The following is a 19,647-nucleotide window of genomic DNA, read 5'->3' as shown; positions in this document are numbered from 1 at the left end:
CGTCAACTGTCTGGTTACCAACATTCTTCAAAATGTCTTCTTTTGTGCTCAACAGAATAAAGAAAGTCATACAGGTTTGGAACGACATGATGGTGAGTAAATGATGACAGAATTTCTCGAATGCACTATTTATTATTTTGACAAATGGCAGAAAGCACAGGTTGCAATGGTACAGTGCAAATTTCTTTGTTTCATCATATAAATAGGTTGTGGCTGTATCCTAAACACACGTTTATGATGATTCACAGCTTAATTTTAAACCATGCTACAGTAAAATGTAAGGTCAGTCTTTTAGATCTGCCCAATTTATAACTGTGCTAGATAGTAAGCAATTTCATGCATGATAAATCACCGGTCCTCTTCCTGAGCGAATACCGCTTTTTCCAATTTTGGAGTGAGCTGCAAATATTGTCTGACAGTAAATCACTGCATGCTTTTGCGCACTAGGTTGGAATACTTCAGAAGCTTTTCTTGTCCTATTGTCCATAGCATTCCCTGCATACAAAGCTGAATTTCCCAAATACCCCAATGTCATTCAGCAGCCAAACCCTTTAAACGAAAAGAGAAGAAATAAACCAGTTTGTACATCTTGCGCAGGTTTGGGAGCTTCTTGAAGGCTCCTGTAGCCTCTAGGATGGGGATTTCATTGTCGTTCAGCCGTCTGGAATAGAGAGAGATCGAGAGACGGAGGTTAATAGTTCAACAGTCCTCACAAGGTATAATAATAAGACAAAGTCTCACAGCAAAAAGCACAAGTAAACCTCACTGGAGCATGTAGGAGTGAGATGGAGACAAGAGAGCTAAAAGTGATTATCATTCAGACGATGTCTCTGTTTCAGTCTTCAAGTCTCTTATGTGGGAGACGCTGTATAATCAGGACTGTGATGTCAACGTAATGAAAAATCAGTATCGCTCTCTCTGGTGTGAGTGCTGGATATGTGATTCTCATACACATTCATCTGCCCCTCATCACCGGTGATATCAATATGAAGGACATACTCAGACACTGAAGACGGGCTATTGTGCTATGCAGATAAATGAAGGAAAAGAGTATGACAGAAACATATGGTGTATTTTGGAATGGCATTCTACTTTTTATCAGGGGTTTTAAACTGTGGATGCAAGGAGGCGTTGGAGGATCCATAAAAAAAAAAAAAAAAAATTAATGAAATTTTAAATAAAATAAAATGTAAAATACAAACAAAATAATTCCAGTAATTTCAATAGGAATTAATTAAATATTTTCAGATTTTTTACTGTATAATTGGGCATTTATTCATAGAAATATAGAGTTTGAAAACCCCTGTTCTACTATGCAGTTTACTGTAAAATTTTGTCTATGAATGTAGTACGCTGAAGATTTTACAATGTTATGTTACACATCTGCCAAAATTGGTGCATTCAAGTCATGTTGGCAAGATTGTATTTATGAGTTGAACGTGTATGTCACCACAAAGTTGTAATTACGTGTGGGACGCTCAAGACTTTCTACATGCCCTGAGTTTTGAGGTGAGGACGTGTCAGTGAGAAAACATGTCGGACGCAATGAAAGACAAAGTTGGACAGTGTGTCTCCACTTTCTTCCACTGTAGAAAAATGAAACCAAAATATCCCAGAGACGGATGTTTCTGCTTGTGCGGCACACTTGGATGCAATTAATGCAGCATCTGTATTAATGGTACATGTTTGTTTTTGAAAATACCATAGTATTGTACAATTACAATAGAATATATAACAATATAATATGCAGCAACAAAGCAAAAACGGGCATTCTTTATTCATCAAATTGTTAATGTAGAGTTTAAAATGAATTTTATGTAGCAAAGGTACATCGACATTATTCTCTGACAAAGCTTCAGAAATACAACTTCCCAGCTTATAAATACAAACTTCTCAGGAGGGCTTGAGTGCACCAAATGTAGAGTATAACCAGAAAATGATAAAGTAGACTGCAGTATATACTGCACAGCATGCATTTAGCAGTATGCTAGACTCCCATTCCAAACCAAGGTGCAAAGAAAGTCTAGAACAGGTCGAGAGAGACTTTCCAAACATTATTAAGAGTAGAGTCTAGTAAATGCACCATTGCTGTCTTTTTTGCTTCCCCCAGGGTTGGTTTCCCTAGCGGGGCCTGCCATGGGAAAGCACATCAGACATAAAGTGCTGGTTCCTGGTTGCAAGCATTCCCGCAAGAGCTCTATAAATAAGCAGCTGTGCTAGCGGGTGCAAGCTGTAGTCACTGAGCCGCAGAAAGACAGAGAGAGAGACAGAGAGAGTGTGACCGATGACTCGAGTTGATGGGACTGCAGAGGGAAAACCCTGATGTGTCCTCTACACATGAACACAAGGACAAACGCATTGTCACCCTGACTAGCTCTTCCCAGGGAAAACGCAGCTGAGTGGTTAATGGCCTGGGAGAGGCCTCGGAGATTCATTCACCACAACTCAGCCGGGGACAAGACCCCGTAATCAGAGGACAAGAGAGAAGGATGAGGCCTCTGGGACAGAGGGACACCGAAAGAATTAGTGAGGTGGGATTGTAAAAGACGAATGTTTTCGAGAATGATTGATGGGGTCGCTAGGTGTGTTTGTAAGCTGAAATGCGTGTCTCTTACAGGTCAGTGGTGTGCTCGGGTAGGTGAGGGGGTATTTTGGTGAGTTTGAGGTTCGAGCAGTCCACCACCGTTCCTTCACACCGACAACGCTCGGGACAAACCAGGTCCTGGAAACACTCGCCGCTGAGACGGCTGCGGTAGTCCTCCGCACCTAACAAACACAGAAGACACAAACAGAGAAAGAAGGACATTCAAACCGCTAATTCAACTCATCACGCACACGGGTAAATCTCAATCGCATGTCCAGATCACCTCAAATAAATAAATAAATAAATAAGTGCATAATACGAAGCCCATAAAGGGACATGGTGGTGGAAAAAAATACGAGATGGGAGGAAAAATAACAAGTCAATACTTTTGCCGTCACTCGCAAAACATTTTGCAATCCCCCAAGAAAACCTTTTGAGCTCTTTGTGAGCGAACGCAAAGTTTCTTGGGGAAACGCAAAAGCATTGATAATAATAATAATAAAAAAATTTCCCCATCTCTTTTTTTTTTTTTTTTCTGATGGGGCTCCGTACCCCCCACATTCACATATTGTAATGTCAAATAAATAGTACAAAAATAAATGGTACAATATTTATACATCATGTTTTTTGTTGTACTGACTTTATATTGATTTAAATAAATCATTTTTTATAGCAATACAATAAAAAAAGATCTGTAATACAGTTCAAATTTCAAATAATAGGAATTGAGAATAAAATCTCAAATAAAACATCTGAAATGTATTACAGTAATGTGAAACTGGAGAAAATTATTATCTGTCTTAATAATGACTTTGTAATCTTTAAAAATATGCAAGATATATGAACACATTTTTGCATAATTTGTACATATCAGGCAAATATTTATATAAAAAATGATTGTAATACAGTTTCAAATAATAGGAATGAAGACAAAAACCTCAAAGTGAAATGTCTGAAATCTATTACAATAATGAGTAATCTTTATAAAAATATGTAAAATATCTGACCACAATTTTACATATTTTTTTCTATATTAAAAAATGTCAAATCTGTACATAGCATGCAAATGTTAAACTGTTCAAATTTCAAACAATGAAACTTGCAAAAAACACCAATACAATGTCTGAAATGTGTTACAATAATGATAAATTGGGGTGAATCAGCTTAATTGTCTTAATAAGTCTGTTATCTTTATAAAAATATGCACAATATATGGACACATTATCTTTTTCTATATAAAATACGCAGTATCATGCAGATATTTATATTAAAAGAAAGCTGTAAATACAGTTCAGAATAATGAGACTTGGCCCGAATCATGAACTGGACATGTTTTCATGAGATTCACCCACATAATAAATAGGCCCACATAAACCAACATTCACAGGCACTTGTTTGCGAACACAACCTCATCGTCTCAGGTCAGGTATTGGAGGTATTGGAGGTCTGGCGCTAAGAAGTGTTTTGACAGGAAAACACACAAGGTTCTGGCCGCTTTGCGTTAAGTCTGCTTCCCATCAGCCATCACTCGCCTGCCACTGTTTTTCTTCTTCCCACCATCTCTGTTCGGCTGCCCTGATGCTTCTAGCCAAAGCCCAATGTCTACAAGAGCGAACTTAAAAAAACGCCCTTTGAAATGCAGACGGAGAACATAGCTAGAGCTCTTCACAAGCGATCCGTTGTTCCCGGGTTAAAGAACGCCACCTTCGCTCCTCATGGTGGCTAAGAAAGGTGCCACTGCACATATCCCAGAATGCCATGCTGTGTGCGAGTGTGTCCAGCGGTCCCTGGTGCTTGACGGAACCATGTGAGGCTTGTGTAGGCGGCGGCACATGGTTAGATCAAGCACAAGAGACAGCTGCACCAGAGGCCAGAGTGGAGGAGCGGAGCGGAGCGGGACGGAGAGGAGGAGTAGGAGGAGGAGGAGGAGGAGGAGGAGGATGAGGAGGGAGCAGCCAGGACACAGCAGCCAGGAAGCCGCCCAGAACTCTGGGACACCATGCACACGGCCCCTTTCCCTCGTCCCAGCATGGTCACTGGGGCATTAGCCCACCGGGAATACAAGGCCCGAAAAGACAGACAGAGAGACAGACAGACAGGGACTAGAAACACACACACATAAAGACATCACAGAGGAGAAGGGAGTGGAGCAAAGCCCTCTGCCACCACACGTACACACACATAAACACAGATTTTCATGTGCAAACACTTGTAACGCCTGTGGAAACACACACTAGGGGTCTGGTGTTGCACTTGTTATTGTGCTGATATACTGACAGAACTTTAATGAGAAAAACCTGCGGCTTAATATCAAAGAAAAAAGCCGGTGCACTTCTCCTACCAAATAATTTCCCTCAAGGGGCCCCCACTTTTGGCTGCGTGTGGGGGCCAGTTCCGACTTGTAAAGCATCTTTTAACAAGGCATCTTCATTCTGGTTCAGAACAGCCAGCATTGTCCTATTAGCACTCTGAAACCTGGCAGTGTGTGAGAAGAACTGCTCCAGGCCAGAGTATGCCACACACACACATAAGAAAAGGAAAGGGATGTAGTTGAATGCAAGGAGTCTCAGTGTGAAGTATGTGAGCAGCAATTGGTGGGCCAGAACCCCAAGCTATCAACAAGTCACTGTGTACGAGACTTGCAGACTCACTGTGGGCGGCAGTAGCTGAACTCTGCTTCATTCACTTGATTGACTGTCTTTCAGGTTGCACAAGTACTCTTATAATGTCAGTCAATGTATCTTGGACCAAAAACAGTCACTTAGAGGGTCATTTTCCACCCTCTCACTGAAAGCCTCAACAGGCTTTTTGGTTACTGTACTACTGATTTTATAAAGATTATGTCCTGTACCTTTACAATTGATCAAAAATGTCAAGTAAAGATTTTTACATTGTTACAAATTATTATTATTATTCATCACAGAATCCTAAAAAAATATATATTTTATAGTTTCCACAAAAATATTAAGCAGCACAAATGTTTTCAATATTGATAATAACAAGAAATGGTTTCTGAAGGATCATGTGACACTGAAGACTGGAGTAATGATGCTGAAAATACAGCTTTGTCATTTCAGGAATAGATTCCATTTGACAACATATTCAAATAGAAAACAGTTATTTTGAATCTTAATACTAGTTCACAACATTGTACTGTATTTTTGATTAAATAAATGCAGCTTTGGTGAGCCTTCTTTTAAAATGATTTAATTCGGTAGTGTATTTTGACAACCGAGCAGCCACCAAACAGCTGATTACTGAATTTAAATGTGGGCAATCATGTTATGATTTCAAAAACATTTTGATTTCTGAACGACATATTTTTGCATCTTAGTCTGAAATTCTTTTCAGAGTGGACTAATCAAGGAGTCTTGTGAATGTTAAAGTATTTCTATACACATTACTGTTGCATATGTTCCATTTGGCTCAAAATACCAAGTAAAAGGGCCTGTTTTACATAAATAGTGTAAAATTTGAACAGTGCACACGTGTGTAACTCTACCTGTGCAGCGGAACTTCTTGCCCTTGACCTGGCTGATGCGTTTGTTGGCGAGCCGGCGCGGGTGGCTGCATCGAGCTCCGCTGGTCTCAATTGGATTGTCAAACAGGTAGTCGGCCAGCCACTTCAGATGACAGTCACACATGAAGGGATTCTGAGCGAGGTGTCTGTGGAGGGCGAACATAACAATAACTCAAAACGCTTAATTAGAGTCGAGGGAGTCTGTGCAATCAAACAGTAATATCCTGTGATAACAATACGATTGCTATGCATTCATAAACATGAACTGCTATTTTCAGTGTAAGGTCTTCATTTGTTTAGTTCACATTTATCTTGCTGCTGTTAATGGTGTTGTTGTTTTGCCGTCTACTTGGAGCTAATTAATTGCGGGGTGAAGGCAGTCCCGCTCAACAGTTGCTTAGAGACCGGAGCCTCTTGGACTGAGTGTGGGTGTGAAGGATGGAGGGTTTGTGTGTGTGTGTGTGTGTGTGTGTGTTAACTCACAGTGTTTTGATGGCGCGCAGAGGGGCGAACAGGCCTTTGCTGATGGTCTGAAGCTTGTTGTCGTAGAGGGACAGCAGGTTGAGGTTCTGCAGGTCTTTGAAAGTGTTCACCCGAAGACAGTTGATCTTGTTGGCGTTCAGCAGTCTGGAAGAGTAAACAGAAGTTTCATTACGATGACAAGCTTTTTTCATCAGTATAAACACACTTTAGCTCTAATATAGCAAGTGGAAAATGACAAAAAATATTTATTAAGCTTTGCCATAACATGTGTTTAAATTTGCACTCTTCACAGAGTGATTTACAGTACAGTGCACATATTGTTCAAATGACACAAAACCCCCACAAATACTGTGCAATAAATACTGACACTGTCAAAATTGTGAATTCATAAAATAAAAAATAAAGTACACATAAATAAATTCAACTGAAAAAAATCCAATTGAAAATGAACAAAAGAACAAAACAAAAGAAAAGCAAAGCAATAAAGCAAAGCAAAAGAAAACAAGAAACAAAAAGCAAAACAAAAAGCAAAGCAAAGAACAAAACAAAAGAGCAAAAAATCTAAACAAAAGAACAAAAACGATAAAGAAAAGCAAAGCAAAAAAGCAAAAGAAAACAAGAAACAAAAAGCAAAGCATAGAACAAAACAAGTGAACAAAAAAGCTGAACAAATAAACAAAAAAAGACTAAAGAAAAGAAAAGCAAATCAAAAACCAAAACAAAACAAAGCAAATGAAAGCAATGCAAAAAAAAAAAAAAAAACGTAAATACTTAAGTTTCTGTAGTTTTGCCATTGTGTTATGCTGTTCTTGATGACTGATGATTGTTTATTGCATTACAGAAGGCTCTGTATAGAAGGCATTACATTTAAACTCTGTTGAGCATGTGTGGCTGGTGCACAGTCCTCAGTGACCATATAAAACCCTCTTTCAGTGCAGTCCCTGAGTCAGTGTGTGGGAACCACAAAGTGCTCAAAGCTGTGTGACTTGATGTTAATATCAGAAACATATTCAAATCTATAGTTGTAATTTACTTGGTTCACAGATCCCAAAAGTGATCACAACAGCAGTGAATGCGTTGTCGATGAATCGCTGGAGTATTCAGCTGCTGAGTTGCACCCATCACTCCTGTCATGTCACGCACTCCTCCCTGACTTCCAGCCGTCTTTCCTGTTCAGGCCGCCTGACAATTGACTAACGCAGTGGTGTGCTTAATTACTGAAAGCCATTGTAATGAGGTTTTGTCTTGGAGCAAACGCATGCATCGTTAGTCTACTCACAGGGTGAACTAATTAGGTTTGAGTATCTCAAAAAATAGAAGATAAAAAAGCTTGAATAAAACCATAAATAACAGAAAGAAACACAGAAACACAAAAATAGCCAAGCGAAATGGCTGGAATGCCCTGAGGTGTTCCTTTGAAAGGGTCTTATTAAGAAAATCCATTAAGGATGAAGAACTCTAATTGCTGAAAACAAAGATAATTTGTGTCATTATGGCAGTTGACGGTGAAAACATGGGGCGGCCGCTCCAGTGAATCTATGGTGTTTTAGAAGCGTAATAACAGGTGATGTGAACTTATGTTTGTGCCTGCGGCAGAAGTGTGTACGTTAAGAAAATCAGAAGCCATCAGAATTTCCCCAAATCATTAGAATAAGCTGAAACAGGTCCATTAGAGCCGACAGATTCACCTCAATTTGGACCATTAAATGCGGAAATTATGTCTGAGCAATGTTTCCGTGTCTACACAAATATAAGTAGGTGTGAGGGACATGTTTAGCAATCAAGTCCAATTTACATACTAATGATGTCGAGAGTGTTCCCCCATGAGGAATTGAAAATAAATGCTCCCTTCAGCCAAAACAGTACATGCTCTCCTCTCTTCTTTTAGTGCTTTACCTTCTTTTATAGGTAAACCTTCTTCTCTAAACACATGAATAAGAAATATTTAATATTCTGCATTATTTCTCTGTCACTGATAAAACGTTCTCAAATAATGATAACATTGACTTTAAGGTCTTCCACAAAAAGAAAATACCTAATTGTTATGGTGCTAAAATTATATACGTTTTTAAATGTATTTAAAAATAAATGTACACCACCGTGTATACATATTTTAATGTTCATAAAATAAGTCTCTTATGTTCACCAAGACTGCATTTATTTGATAAAAAATACAGTAAAAACTGTAATATTGTGAAATATCATTATAACTGTTTTCTATTTGAATATGTTTTAAAATGTAATTTATTCCTGTGATGGTAAAGTTGTATTTTCAGCATCTTTACGCCAGTCTTCAGTGTCACATAATCCTTCAGAAATCATAATAATATGCTGATTTGCTGCTCAAGAAACTAGAAATTATTATCATCAATTCTTTGTTGAATAAAAATTTCCAAAAGAACAGCATCTTTTCAGCAACAGTCACTTTTGCTAAATTTTAGGCACCCTTGCTGTATATTATCTACAGTATATAATAACAGAAACATGTTTTATGGGGACTTTCCATAGACATAATGATTTTAGGTTGCACTCTATTTTACAGTACGTGTACTTACAGTGTACTTACCTAAGGAAATACTGGGAAATTTAAGGTATCTACACTGTAAAAAACTGATCAATAAGATATGACAACATATGTTTTTACATTGCTTTAACTTAATTTCCAACTTTTTTATATAAGTTATAAAAGATTCAGTCAGTTTAATGTAATTTAAGTTGAAATGACATCCAAGTTGATTATTATCACACTCTGATTTAGTTTGGACTTTCAGTTTGCACCGTTTCCACTAAGTTAGTTGTCATGGTTTCTGGTTAGTTGTCGTTTAGTTCAGGAGTGCAGGAATGCAAATGAATAGTCCTCTGTGACTATTCATTTGCTTTCGGGTCTCGTGATATGTGTTGTAAGCCGTTCTCTTCGTGTGATTTATCTTCCTGTGGATTTATTAAAGATTACATCATCGTGTTCGTGAGTGTTCTACAACACAGCACTGTGACAATTGTACTTAAAATTTAAGGCAGCATATTTTTTCTGTTTTTATGGTGTACAGGGGTTAATGTTAGGTTTAGGGGTAGGTTCAGGGTTAGTACCTAGATATTACACTCAGTTATTGTAATTACTGTAATAAGTACATTGTATGTACATAGGGAACAGGACAAAGTAAAGTGGTACCATGATTTTTATACTGTACAAACTGTATATTATATCCCATTACACTAACCCTACCCCTAAACATACCCATCACACAAAACTTTCAGCATTTTTACATTACTTAATTTCATAAAAAAATGTCCCCACAAGGTAAAAAATGACTGGTATTACTTACGGGAACAAAATGTCCCCACAACATAGGGTTGGCCAGGACCACACACAAACACACACACATTATTCTTGACATTGAAGGTTACTGAGTCAGAAATGCAACACTCACAGCAGTTGGAGGGAGACCAGGCCATCAAACAGTCCCTTTGGGATCTCTGTGATTTTATTTCCATACAGGACCCTGAAGACAAACACAGATACAATGCAAATAGAAAACAATGAATCAACCCACAATGTCTCAATATGTGTCACCCATGTGCAACTCATCAAGCATGAACATGTCTGTCTGGGACTTTCATGTTTAAAAAAAAAGAGGCAAAATCATAAAAAAAATCATCAAATGTGGTTCATAAAACTCAACCCAAGACCCAGCTTTACTGATAATGTTAACCTTTAGTGAGCTATTAAGTTAGATGTGATCATTCCAGATAATTTCAACCAGATCAGTCTAATTGATGAACAAATCTGTTCTGTGCACTGAAAAGGTCTGATTAAGAACAAATATTTAATTATAAAAAAAATAAAAAAATAACATTAATACTTCTCTTATCAACATGCCATGCAGATGTTGCCATCGAATTGTGTTCCTGACACAAAGCATGAATCATAAAGACTATTTTTTGTGATAATTTATGATGTTTTTGAAGTTTGAATGCGACAGTCTCCATTCGTAGCAATTACTTTTTGTGTTTCATAGAACAAAGAATGAGTTGTTCAAAGAAAGAAGTTCTGAACAATGTTCACATTTGGCTGAACTATTTCTTCAACGCACTCTTATTTCCAAGCAAATGTGTGGTTGTGTGTTTATGACAACTTGTGCATCCTCTTTGCTTTATTCCTATTCCCTGAGAGACTAGAGCCCATCGTCCTCCCCTCGGCGTCTCTTTAATCACACGGCTTGTGTAAATGAGCTCTGTCTCGTGTACAGCTGTGTGGGCCGGTCGCGGGGAAATAGATCTGACCAAATTAATATGCGCACGCTGAGTCTTCTGTCTCATTCTGACTTGTTGAGGTGATTTAAATGAAAGTCCTCCCTCGTGTTCACGCTGCTGCAGATGTCAGTAAACACACACACACACACACACAAACGGTGAAAGAAACACACGCAGGCAGACAGTGGGCTGTCTCATCTCCATTCTGTCAGCCTCCTGTCAGCTGATTTATTCGACACCTGTCCTTTCACCTGAATGTATCTTTGTAAATGTATTGCTATGCAGCTCAGGTATATGAATTTGAATATGTTTGTGTGAGAAACACTTACAGTGAAGTGAGCGAGCGCAGGCCACTAAACGCATCTTCCGCAATCTCGGATATCTGATTCTTGCTCAGGTCTCTGTAATAGCATAAAACACACAAATAGAGATAATACAGTTGACTGTTAGACCAACAAAGGGATGGTTTGCACATTTGTCTGACAGGACGTCGATACTCTATAAATACCCAGCAAACTCGATACTGAGGGGAAAAGAACATAAGAAACTGGTGGCCATCATTAGCCTTTAATCTTTGAAAGGATAGTTCAACTAAAATTGAAAACCATTTACTTCTTCTCTCAAGCTATATCATGACTTGAAATATAGCAATTTAGCTGTGTGGACCAGTTATTAATTTTTACATGAGGGTGATTAACTAATCATTTGTCTTCTGTCATGTATACTAGATATCAGTGTTTCTCAGTTATAGGTTGTTGGGGTAGAAATGAACTCCACAGTGAAGTGGTTGTCAAAACCGGTACACATATTTATTTTTTTATTTCTCAGGTTTGTTTTTCTCAGGAGGCCCAGATTTGTTTCAATATATTCCTTAAAATGCTGAGCTCTTCACGTCAAGGAATCACTGCCAAAGCAGAGGTGAGAAGTTCTCATTAAATATCTGAATTTGTGTCCAAAATATAGATTTGATGAGCAGGGTGACATACCTCTAGAAACTTCTGTGCATGTTATGAACCCTTCTACTATATTTTCTAGTGGCTGACAGGAGATCACTTGCAGAAAGTATAGAGTTCATTCATAGGGTAAAAAAGAAAGTGTGTATATCTCTAGATCTGTCAAATAGAAATGAAAAAAGAAATGTTTAGCTGATTTTAAACTGCTTTTTGGATGTACACTATCATTCAAAAGTTTAGGGTCAGTAGGATATTTTTGGTAGCACTTTATTTTACAGCCGTGTTTAACATGTACACACTGTCTACTTATTGTAGTAATTACAATAACTGGTAATAACTAGGGTACTAGTCCTGAACATACCCCTAAACCTAATCTTAACCCATGTAGTTACCTTAAATTATTCAGTACTTTCTTGGAAAGTACACTGAAAGTGCATGTACTGTAAAATAAAGTGCAACTGATTTTGATAGAAGCATTTAATCATAAATATTATGATTGTGAAATTGTATTACAATTTAAAATAACCTGTGATGGAATAGAGTTTTCAGCATCATTAGTGTCACATGATCCTTCTGAAATCATTCTAATATGCTGATTATGTGCTCAAAGAACATTTCTTATTTTTATCAGGAAATTATCTATTCCGTCATTAATAAGTAACTATGCAGGAAGTAATGAAGGACTAATGAGTAGTTCTACATTAACACTTCAGCTACCACTATTAACATTAGTATGCAGAAAGAAACAAGCTTAACTAATCAGTAAGTAATATACAATTTTTATTCCTTATTAGGTAATCAATAATTACTTAATGAGATTAGCTTCATTAATAACTATTAACTAACGGACAAATTATAAAGAACATTATCGTGTGTCTGAGACGTAATCACTCATCATTTTTACTATGAAAATAGTCATAAAATTCATCACTACAGTGTTACCTAGTCACTATGCAGGAACTACTAGTGATCTGGACCATTATTTTAAAGTGAAAAACATATTTTTCACTTTAAAATAATGGTCCAGATCACAAGTAGTCCTTGAAGAGTGACTAGGTAACACTTGAGTAAGTAGTGATGAATTTTATGACCACGTTGAAGGTAAAAAAAAGACAATTGCTAACGTCTCAGACACAATAATGTTGTGACAATAATGTTGTGAAGTTGTCATAATTACTTATTTCTTAATGATGCCAATCTCATTCAGTAATTATTGATTACCTAATAAGGAACTATCTTAGTCCTAAATTCGATATTACTTACTGATTAGTTAATATTGTTTCCATATTACTTAATAGTAGTAGCTGAAGTGTTAATGTACAACTACTCATTAGTCCTTCATTATTTCCTGCATAGTTACTTATTAATGACGGACCATTATTATAAAGTGTTACCTTACAATGTTGATATGTTTGGTCTTGGTTCAACAGATCTGCTACGCTGCTGCTGCGGCAGAGCAAGTACTGGACTTGCTACTGCCAATAAATACACGGTACACTTCTGTGAGCAAGTAAGAAATGCTGCTGCTGTACAATATAGCATACATGAATAACCCATAGCAGATCTATACAGGTGGAGCTGGGGAAGGTGGAGGGTTTCTGAAAGCATGCTGTAACTGCAGACCAGGTATTTAAAAGTTGAGCAGCGAGCTCATTGGCTACTGATATAGCAGGAACCAATCAGAGATCAACGTCATTGATCAGAGATCAATCATAGAGAACGATGTGATTGCATACAGGCTGATTTAAGGACCCATCACACAGCGCCATCTAGAGTTTCTTAACAGAATGTTTGTATTAGTTTGTGTTGTTGTGTGAGGAAGATCTTACATTCTCTTCAGTTTCTTGTATGTGGAGAACGCTCCTGCTGGGATGCTCTTGATCATGTTCTGCTCCAGACGGCTACACGGGAACAGATGGATACGTTTTGTTATACAACACTGACTTTTCCATTACACAAGTAATTGTGTACACAGCACAGAAAAGAAAACAACATAATATTCCTGTAGGTGTACACTGTAAAAAAAAAAACCCGTAAAAAAACGGTAATTTTCTGGCAGCTGGGGCGCCAGAAAATTCCTGTTAAAAAACGGAAAAATACTGTAAAAAAATGGTCTTTCTTCCCGTTGTTTTTACGGAAAAAAACTGTATATTTAACATTGGATTTCGGTAATATGATATAATGTTAATTTCCCGTCCTATTGAAGTATTAATATCTGTTTTTTACACTGATAACCACCAATCACAGCAGTGATGAGAGTCACATGATCAATCAAAGCTCAACATAAGCAGTTCTTCCACAAGAGAGCTAATACTAATATATATAGAAGCTGCACAGTGTCATTCACACAAACATTAAACACCATCATGGTAACACATGAAATTTTAAAAATGCAATAAACATTAATTTAACAACATTAAATGTAACATAAACCCCTAATGTACATAACTGATTAGAAAAAATGAAGAAAACTATGAAGAAACAAACATAGTTATTTCAACAAAAATACACCAAATGTGAAGTGTCACAGGGAATTGTGGGAATGTCAATTTACGGTTTTTCACTGTAAATGATACAATGAGTTGTTTTTTCACTTTCAAAAACTGTAAATTTAACGGTATGTTACAGTAAAATTACATTAAATGTACGGTTAGATCTATCACAGTTATTTACCGTATATAGTACGGAAACTTTCTGTTAACCAATTAACAGTTTTTCACTGTAGCATTTTTACAGTCTTTTACCGTTAAAATTACGATATTTTTTTACAGTGTATCACAAATGTACAAGTACATATAACATTTATTCCCCTCAACACAGATCTGTTGGTAATTCATTTCTTAGAGTCTGAAAGCATGTGTCACTTTTAAAAATGAAACGCTCCAATTAAAACCAAAAAGCCTGATTTTAAGTTCCACAAATAACTTTTGTTCTTTAGTTCTTCATATAACTATCTATAGATGAAACCATTATGCGGATCCGAAGAACATAATGCATTTCTATTTAAATCACCCAAGAACCACAGAGCAAGAACCACATTCAGTGAAACATTGTTTTTGACAAGACAGGGATGGTTTGTTGAACCTAAAGTGCTCACAAGAGTCTTTCATTGAAGAACCTTTCATTTTTGAGAGTCTGGCTGGTGCTTAATGCTCCTTCAGGAGGTCTACAGAGAAAGCCATCAATACATGCTTTATGGCAGCCTGTACATTAAGTGTTCAATTTGTGTTTTGGCTTACTGGGATAAGAGTGCACCGACAACAAGTCCCTGAGAAATAAGCGCAGCTCTACTGCATGCTCCAGGTTATACATCATTTCATTAGCCCAATTTGTTTTTGGCCATGGGTTCGGTTTGGCTAATGTGTCCTAGCCTGCATATCCATTTATTATGCAAAGGTCATACACTATTGACATAACAACAACGGCGAGGAACAGCACATATCAGGGCAATTACCTACCTGTCCTTTAGTGCAAACAAGGATCTCTGAATCAATATGGATACCATATACCCTGACCAAGACGATATGGACGTTCTCCAAAGCACTAGAACATTCAAGCCTGAGGCAAGACAGCCAAAGCACATTGAAAAACTTGAGTGTTTTCTTTGTAATAGTATGCATGTGTGTCAGCGTCCTGCTGCACTGCTATATGATCATTAAACACAACGTCCGAGCCAATGGAAATGACGGCCTTGCAAATTTCCCATGCACAACCAAAACGTCCTTGTTTTTTGGAGGATACCGTTAAACCTCTTTTGGATGTTCTTTTGTATTTGAAGGACACTGAATACAGAAGTAGCTGGAACAACAACAAGGTCAGATGTTTTAAATGGCAGTAATGTATGAGTTACATTAATTTGATTGCTTTTAACTCTGAAAGCTAAGATTAATAAGATAACATTAACATTACACAAGCTTACATGGACAGCACAATGTTGTAAAGGTCATATAAAAAAGTTAATAGGCAGAAAAATTGACAATAACATTAATCTAATAGCTGCTTTAGAAAAACAGTGGTTTTCTCATATAAAGTAACCAAATCACACGAAAAGCCACAGTAATCAAAGACATCCAAAGACAACCAAGGCTTTAGAGAATATCCCTGTAAATGAGGTTAAAATGAACATTCGCAAGAGCAGAGTTTCCTTGCAAGACTGTGTAGAAATGTCCACATTTGGGGTACTAAAATAACTTCATTCTACAGTATTGGCAGTAATGAGAGCCAACTCAATTCTAGGTCTTGATTAAAATGCACATCTTGGTGAGATATTAATGTAAATGTAATGTAAAACAGTCAGTTATGTATTAAGTCAATGTATATTATATGCAGGGTAAATGCAACCTAATAGACCTGCTGCTAACTATTATGTTGTTAATATTAATTAAACACAATTATTAACAAGAAAAAGAGAAAAACACTCCCTGTCCCTAGTTCTTTCTCTTTATTTTATTTCTATGTTTACTTGAATAGTAATTTGTAACAGCTAATATCGGGGTGTGCTCATTAGCATATTGGCTTTTGCTGATGTGAAATGTCATAGATCCTATTAAAGTCTTGGTATAAGAGTACTTATGAAGTATATACTTCATATTTAAAAAGTGTGCAATTCCACATCATATTACAGACAACTTCAGTTGAGCACTGATTGAATCTGCTGATAAGACACCCAGCTTTCCTGAACATTAGGTCGGGCTCTGTATAACTTGTCTCATTTTGATCCTTGACTGGTTTTCTAATTGCCTACACCCAGCAGACAGGCTGGTAGACCTCCAGTAGCACTGAGCAAGATCTATCTGCAACTGCGGCACAACGTTAACACACTCGCTAATGAGGCTGCAACACTGCACTGCTAATGGCCTTTGTTATATGACAGGAGGAAGAAGGCAGATCACTGCACAGACAATACCAGCGGTAGGTACTAATCACACTGGAAGAATTTGAAGAGAGAAATGATTTTAAGGAGTGGAATCCATACATTTCCACAATTCCTTCAGGCAGGTTGGCAGGAATCTCCGTCAGGCCTTTTCTACGGCAGTCTATGACGTTGTTGTTGTTGCAGGTGCAGGCGGCAGGGCAGACGGACACCTGGGGAGCACATGACCTTGGCTCTGTCTGAGTAGGACCTGGGGCAGAGGAAAAGATGGTAAAATAACATATCGGGAGGAAAATTGACTAAAGACAACAAGGTTTACTGACACAAGAATGCAAATGGAGATCACAGGGAACATTAGCACCATTTTGAGTCAAATATGAATAGAAACACGTGCTTTCTGATAGTATTATAACTGTCATGTAGCTTCCATTCAGGACTGAAATTTAGCATTAATTCACAATTTAATGAAAATAGCTTTTAATACAGTACATAATCAGTAAGAACAGGCTCCCTGTTGTTTTATTGTTTGCAGCTTAATTAAGAAACGCCTTTTCTTGCAGCTTGTTTTGTGTTTGTGTTGGAGTATATTCATCAGTTGATTAATCAGGGGGGGAGGAAAAGGGGGCTTAATTAACAAGAGCTGAACGTGAACTTTTTCACCAATGAAACCCAAAGGTCCATTAAGATACAGAATGTATAAAGTGGCTTTATAAAACAACACAATGAAAAGGCCTTCAGTGTTCACTTGTATTAAATAGCCAACATTAAGAAAATTAACCCTATTTAAAGACCTTTTTTCAACTAAAATGATTCTCATGTTAAATATATAACACTTATACTATTACCATCAGTACTATAATGTAAAAAAGTATGTCAGAGGAGTATTTATAATGATAGAATTTGTCGGACTGAATTTAGTTTACACAGAATAAATGAATAGATATTGTGCCATGGTTTTCATTGTCGTATTGCAATACTGATTTAGACATATTTTTTGCAATAGGGTGAGAATTTAGGGAATTTGTGAAAATTTGTGTTTAGTTATTAACATCAATGTAAATAATATAACAATGAAAAACATTTTAAACATACATTTATAATAATATAAATATAATACTTTTTTTTGTAGTCATAAGATTTACCCGGACAGACAGGGAAACTGACATTAGAGTTGGGAGACAAAAGAAGGACATTCTGAAAGAGAAAGTAAATTATATGTCATACCTGTGCACACAAATTCTCTCTTTTGAACATCAGGGACATTGAGACCTCTCATATGGGCGGGGGCCATGCACTGTGTGAAAGGGGCCAGCCCCCTTCTCTGCCGCAGCCAATCAGACAGCCAGGACAGGTGGCAGTCGCAGTGCAGGCTGTTGGAGTGCAGGCGACTGGAGAGAGAGAGAAAGAGAGAGAGAGAGAACGAGAGAGAATAATGAGGGACAGATAGTGAGATAGTATCCAATAAAGGTCAGAGGAGGTTTGTATGTCTAACATGAATGCTGGATTGGATGATACTTGAGTTGTCGGGAAATAGCTTTTTGAAGACACAATGAAGAAAATAAATGTTTACCACACACTTCATGGCATATACCATCTGTGATAAGGCATTTAAATGCAAAAGAGGAAGGATTAAGCTGCCGGGATCAAGTAAGTATTCATAGGGAGAATCTCTATAAAGTTTAGGTAATGCAGACTCAGAATAACACGTCAGAATTAAAGTGACAACACAAGTGAGAATGGGACATTCTATTGTTCAGGTTATAGTAACATCTCCACCGAGACCACAGTAAACCACTCGCAAATCCCCAGAGCATGCACCCTCATTTCATCAAGGTCTTTAACAATATGGCACAATTCCAAATAGCATCTTTCACATCTTAATATAAATCTCTCAAGGGCCATTACCCGAAGGGGACGAGAGACACAGTTCAAAGAAAAAGTGGTGTCAGCAAATCAAAAGGCGCAGCTATATCAGTCACCACTGTCTGTAAATGAAATAACAGGCTGAATCCAGTTAGGGGGACAAAAACCTGCTCATTGACAATTTCAGCAGGGGGGCGACGGTTTTAATAGAGCTTTTCCCATTACAAATCCAGTATCTGGCCCCCTGTCTTTGCGGATTAATTACAGATGAGTGGGATTACAAAGATGGATGACATGGGGAGAAGGAGCCTCGGCTGCCTCAGCTGCGCATGGGATGAGCCGAGGACGGGCACAATAGGGCAGCTCCACGTGCACACACACCCTATCGACCGCGATACACAAAAAATGACTACTTGCCTAGCGGTGGGAGTGCTTTTCATTTGTCTGAGTTATTGAATGGCAAGCATCATGCGGTGATATCATTTGATCTAATTGAATGCACAAAGATAGTACATCTGTAGAAAGGGAGACGAGGTGGAGGTGGTGGGGGAAAGGTGAGGTGAACTCGACTATTTCATCAGAAATCTGGAGCCAAACCACCATCCAACTAAATGGTTTACCAACATCTCTAAACATTTGATTTAATAAGTTGTTTTTACGAGCAACAAATTCAATACAGATATATCAGGGATATTAGAGACAGAAAATTCAATCCAAAGGAACTGGGTAGCAACCAAAGCCTCGCTGTGGATAATTCAATACTGCCCAGGGAGCAATGCGGCTGGTCATCCGAGCATCAGCAAATTCAATCCCGCATGAGGGGGCTGGCCTGTCTGATGGGCTGACTGATGGGAGGGAGGCCAGACTGCTCGGCTGTGGAGCTCGAGCTATGGATGACTCCAGGGAGAACGCTCGCTGGCCATGACGGAAAGAGGAAGAGACATAGATAGAAAAAGAAATGACTGATTGAAGGAGGAAACGTCGAACATGTGCACCAGGGTCACAGTAACACTAAAGCCTTGTATTTCAGACGGAGATTCAAGCTCCCAGAAGCCTCAAAATGAAACTAGTGTTTACTCCTGACATATTTCATTATTTATCTCTCTACTAGACCCAAAGT

The 19,647-nt window shown here is 37.8% G+C and overlaps 2 protein-coding genes across 2 annotated transcripts in view; both read right to left on the bottom strand.

Annotated features, from left to right (window-relative positions):
- The window catches only part of LOC311303286 (slit homolog 3 protein-like), a 59,344-nt gene extending 41,299 nt beyond the window's left edge, over positions 1–18,045 (bottom strand). The window contains exons 1-9 of the mRNA XM_084429689.1: positions 17,889–18,045; positions 16,767–16,914; positions 13,621–13,692; positions 11,168–11,239; positions 10,016–10,087; positions 6,588–6,731; positions 6,087–6,250; positions 2,616–2,766; positions 587–661 (exon numbers count right to left, since the gene is read on the bottom strand). Of these exons, the coding sequence (XP_084285815.1) occupies positions 587–661; positions 2,616–2,766; positions 6,087–6,250; positions 6,588–6,731; positions 10,016–10,087; positions 11,168–11,239; positions 13,621–13,692; positions 16,767–16,914; positions 17,889–17,955 (965 nt within the window). The 5' untranslated portion in view covers positions 17,956–18,045. The remainder of the gene's footprint in view (positions 1–586; positions 662–2,615; positions 2,767–6,086; positions 6,251–6,587; positions 6,732–10,015; positions 10,088–11,167; positions 11,240–13,620; positions 13,693–16,766; positions 16,915–17,888) is intronic.
- Positions 17,913–19,647, bottom strand: part of LOC311303289 (uncharacterized protein) — a 114,610-nt gene continuing 112,875 nt past the window's right edge. Inside the window, exon 7 of the mRNA XM_084429693.1 lies at positions 17,913–18,052. The gene's annotated coding sequence lies outside the window, so the exon portion shown is untranslated. The remainder of the gene's footprint in view (positions 18,053–19,647) is intronic.

The sequence above is a fragment of the Rutilus rutilus genome (assembly GCF_951802725.1).
Source record: "Rutilus rutilus genome assembly, chromosome: 14".
Classification (NCBI taxonomy): Eukaryota; Metazoa; Chordata; class Actinopteri; order Cypriniformes; family Leuciscidae; genus Rutilus; species Rutilus rutilus.
Note: the sequence above shows the minus strand (reverse complement) of the source record. Positions and strands in the feature narration are given on the sequence as shown.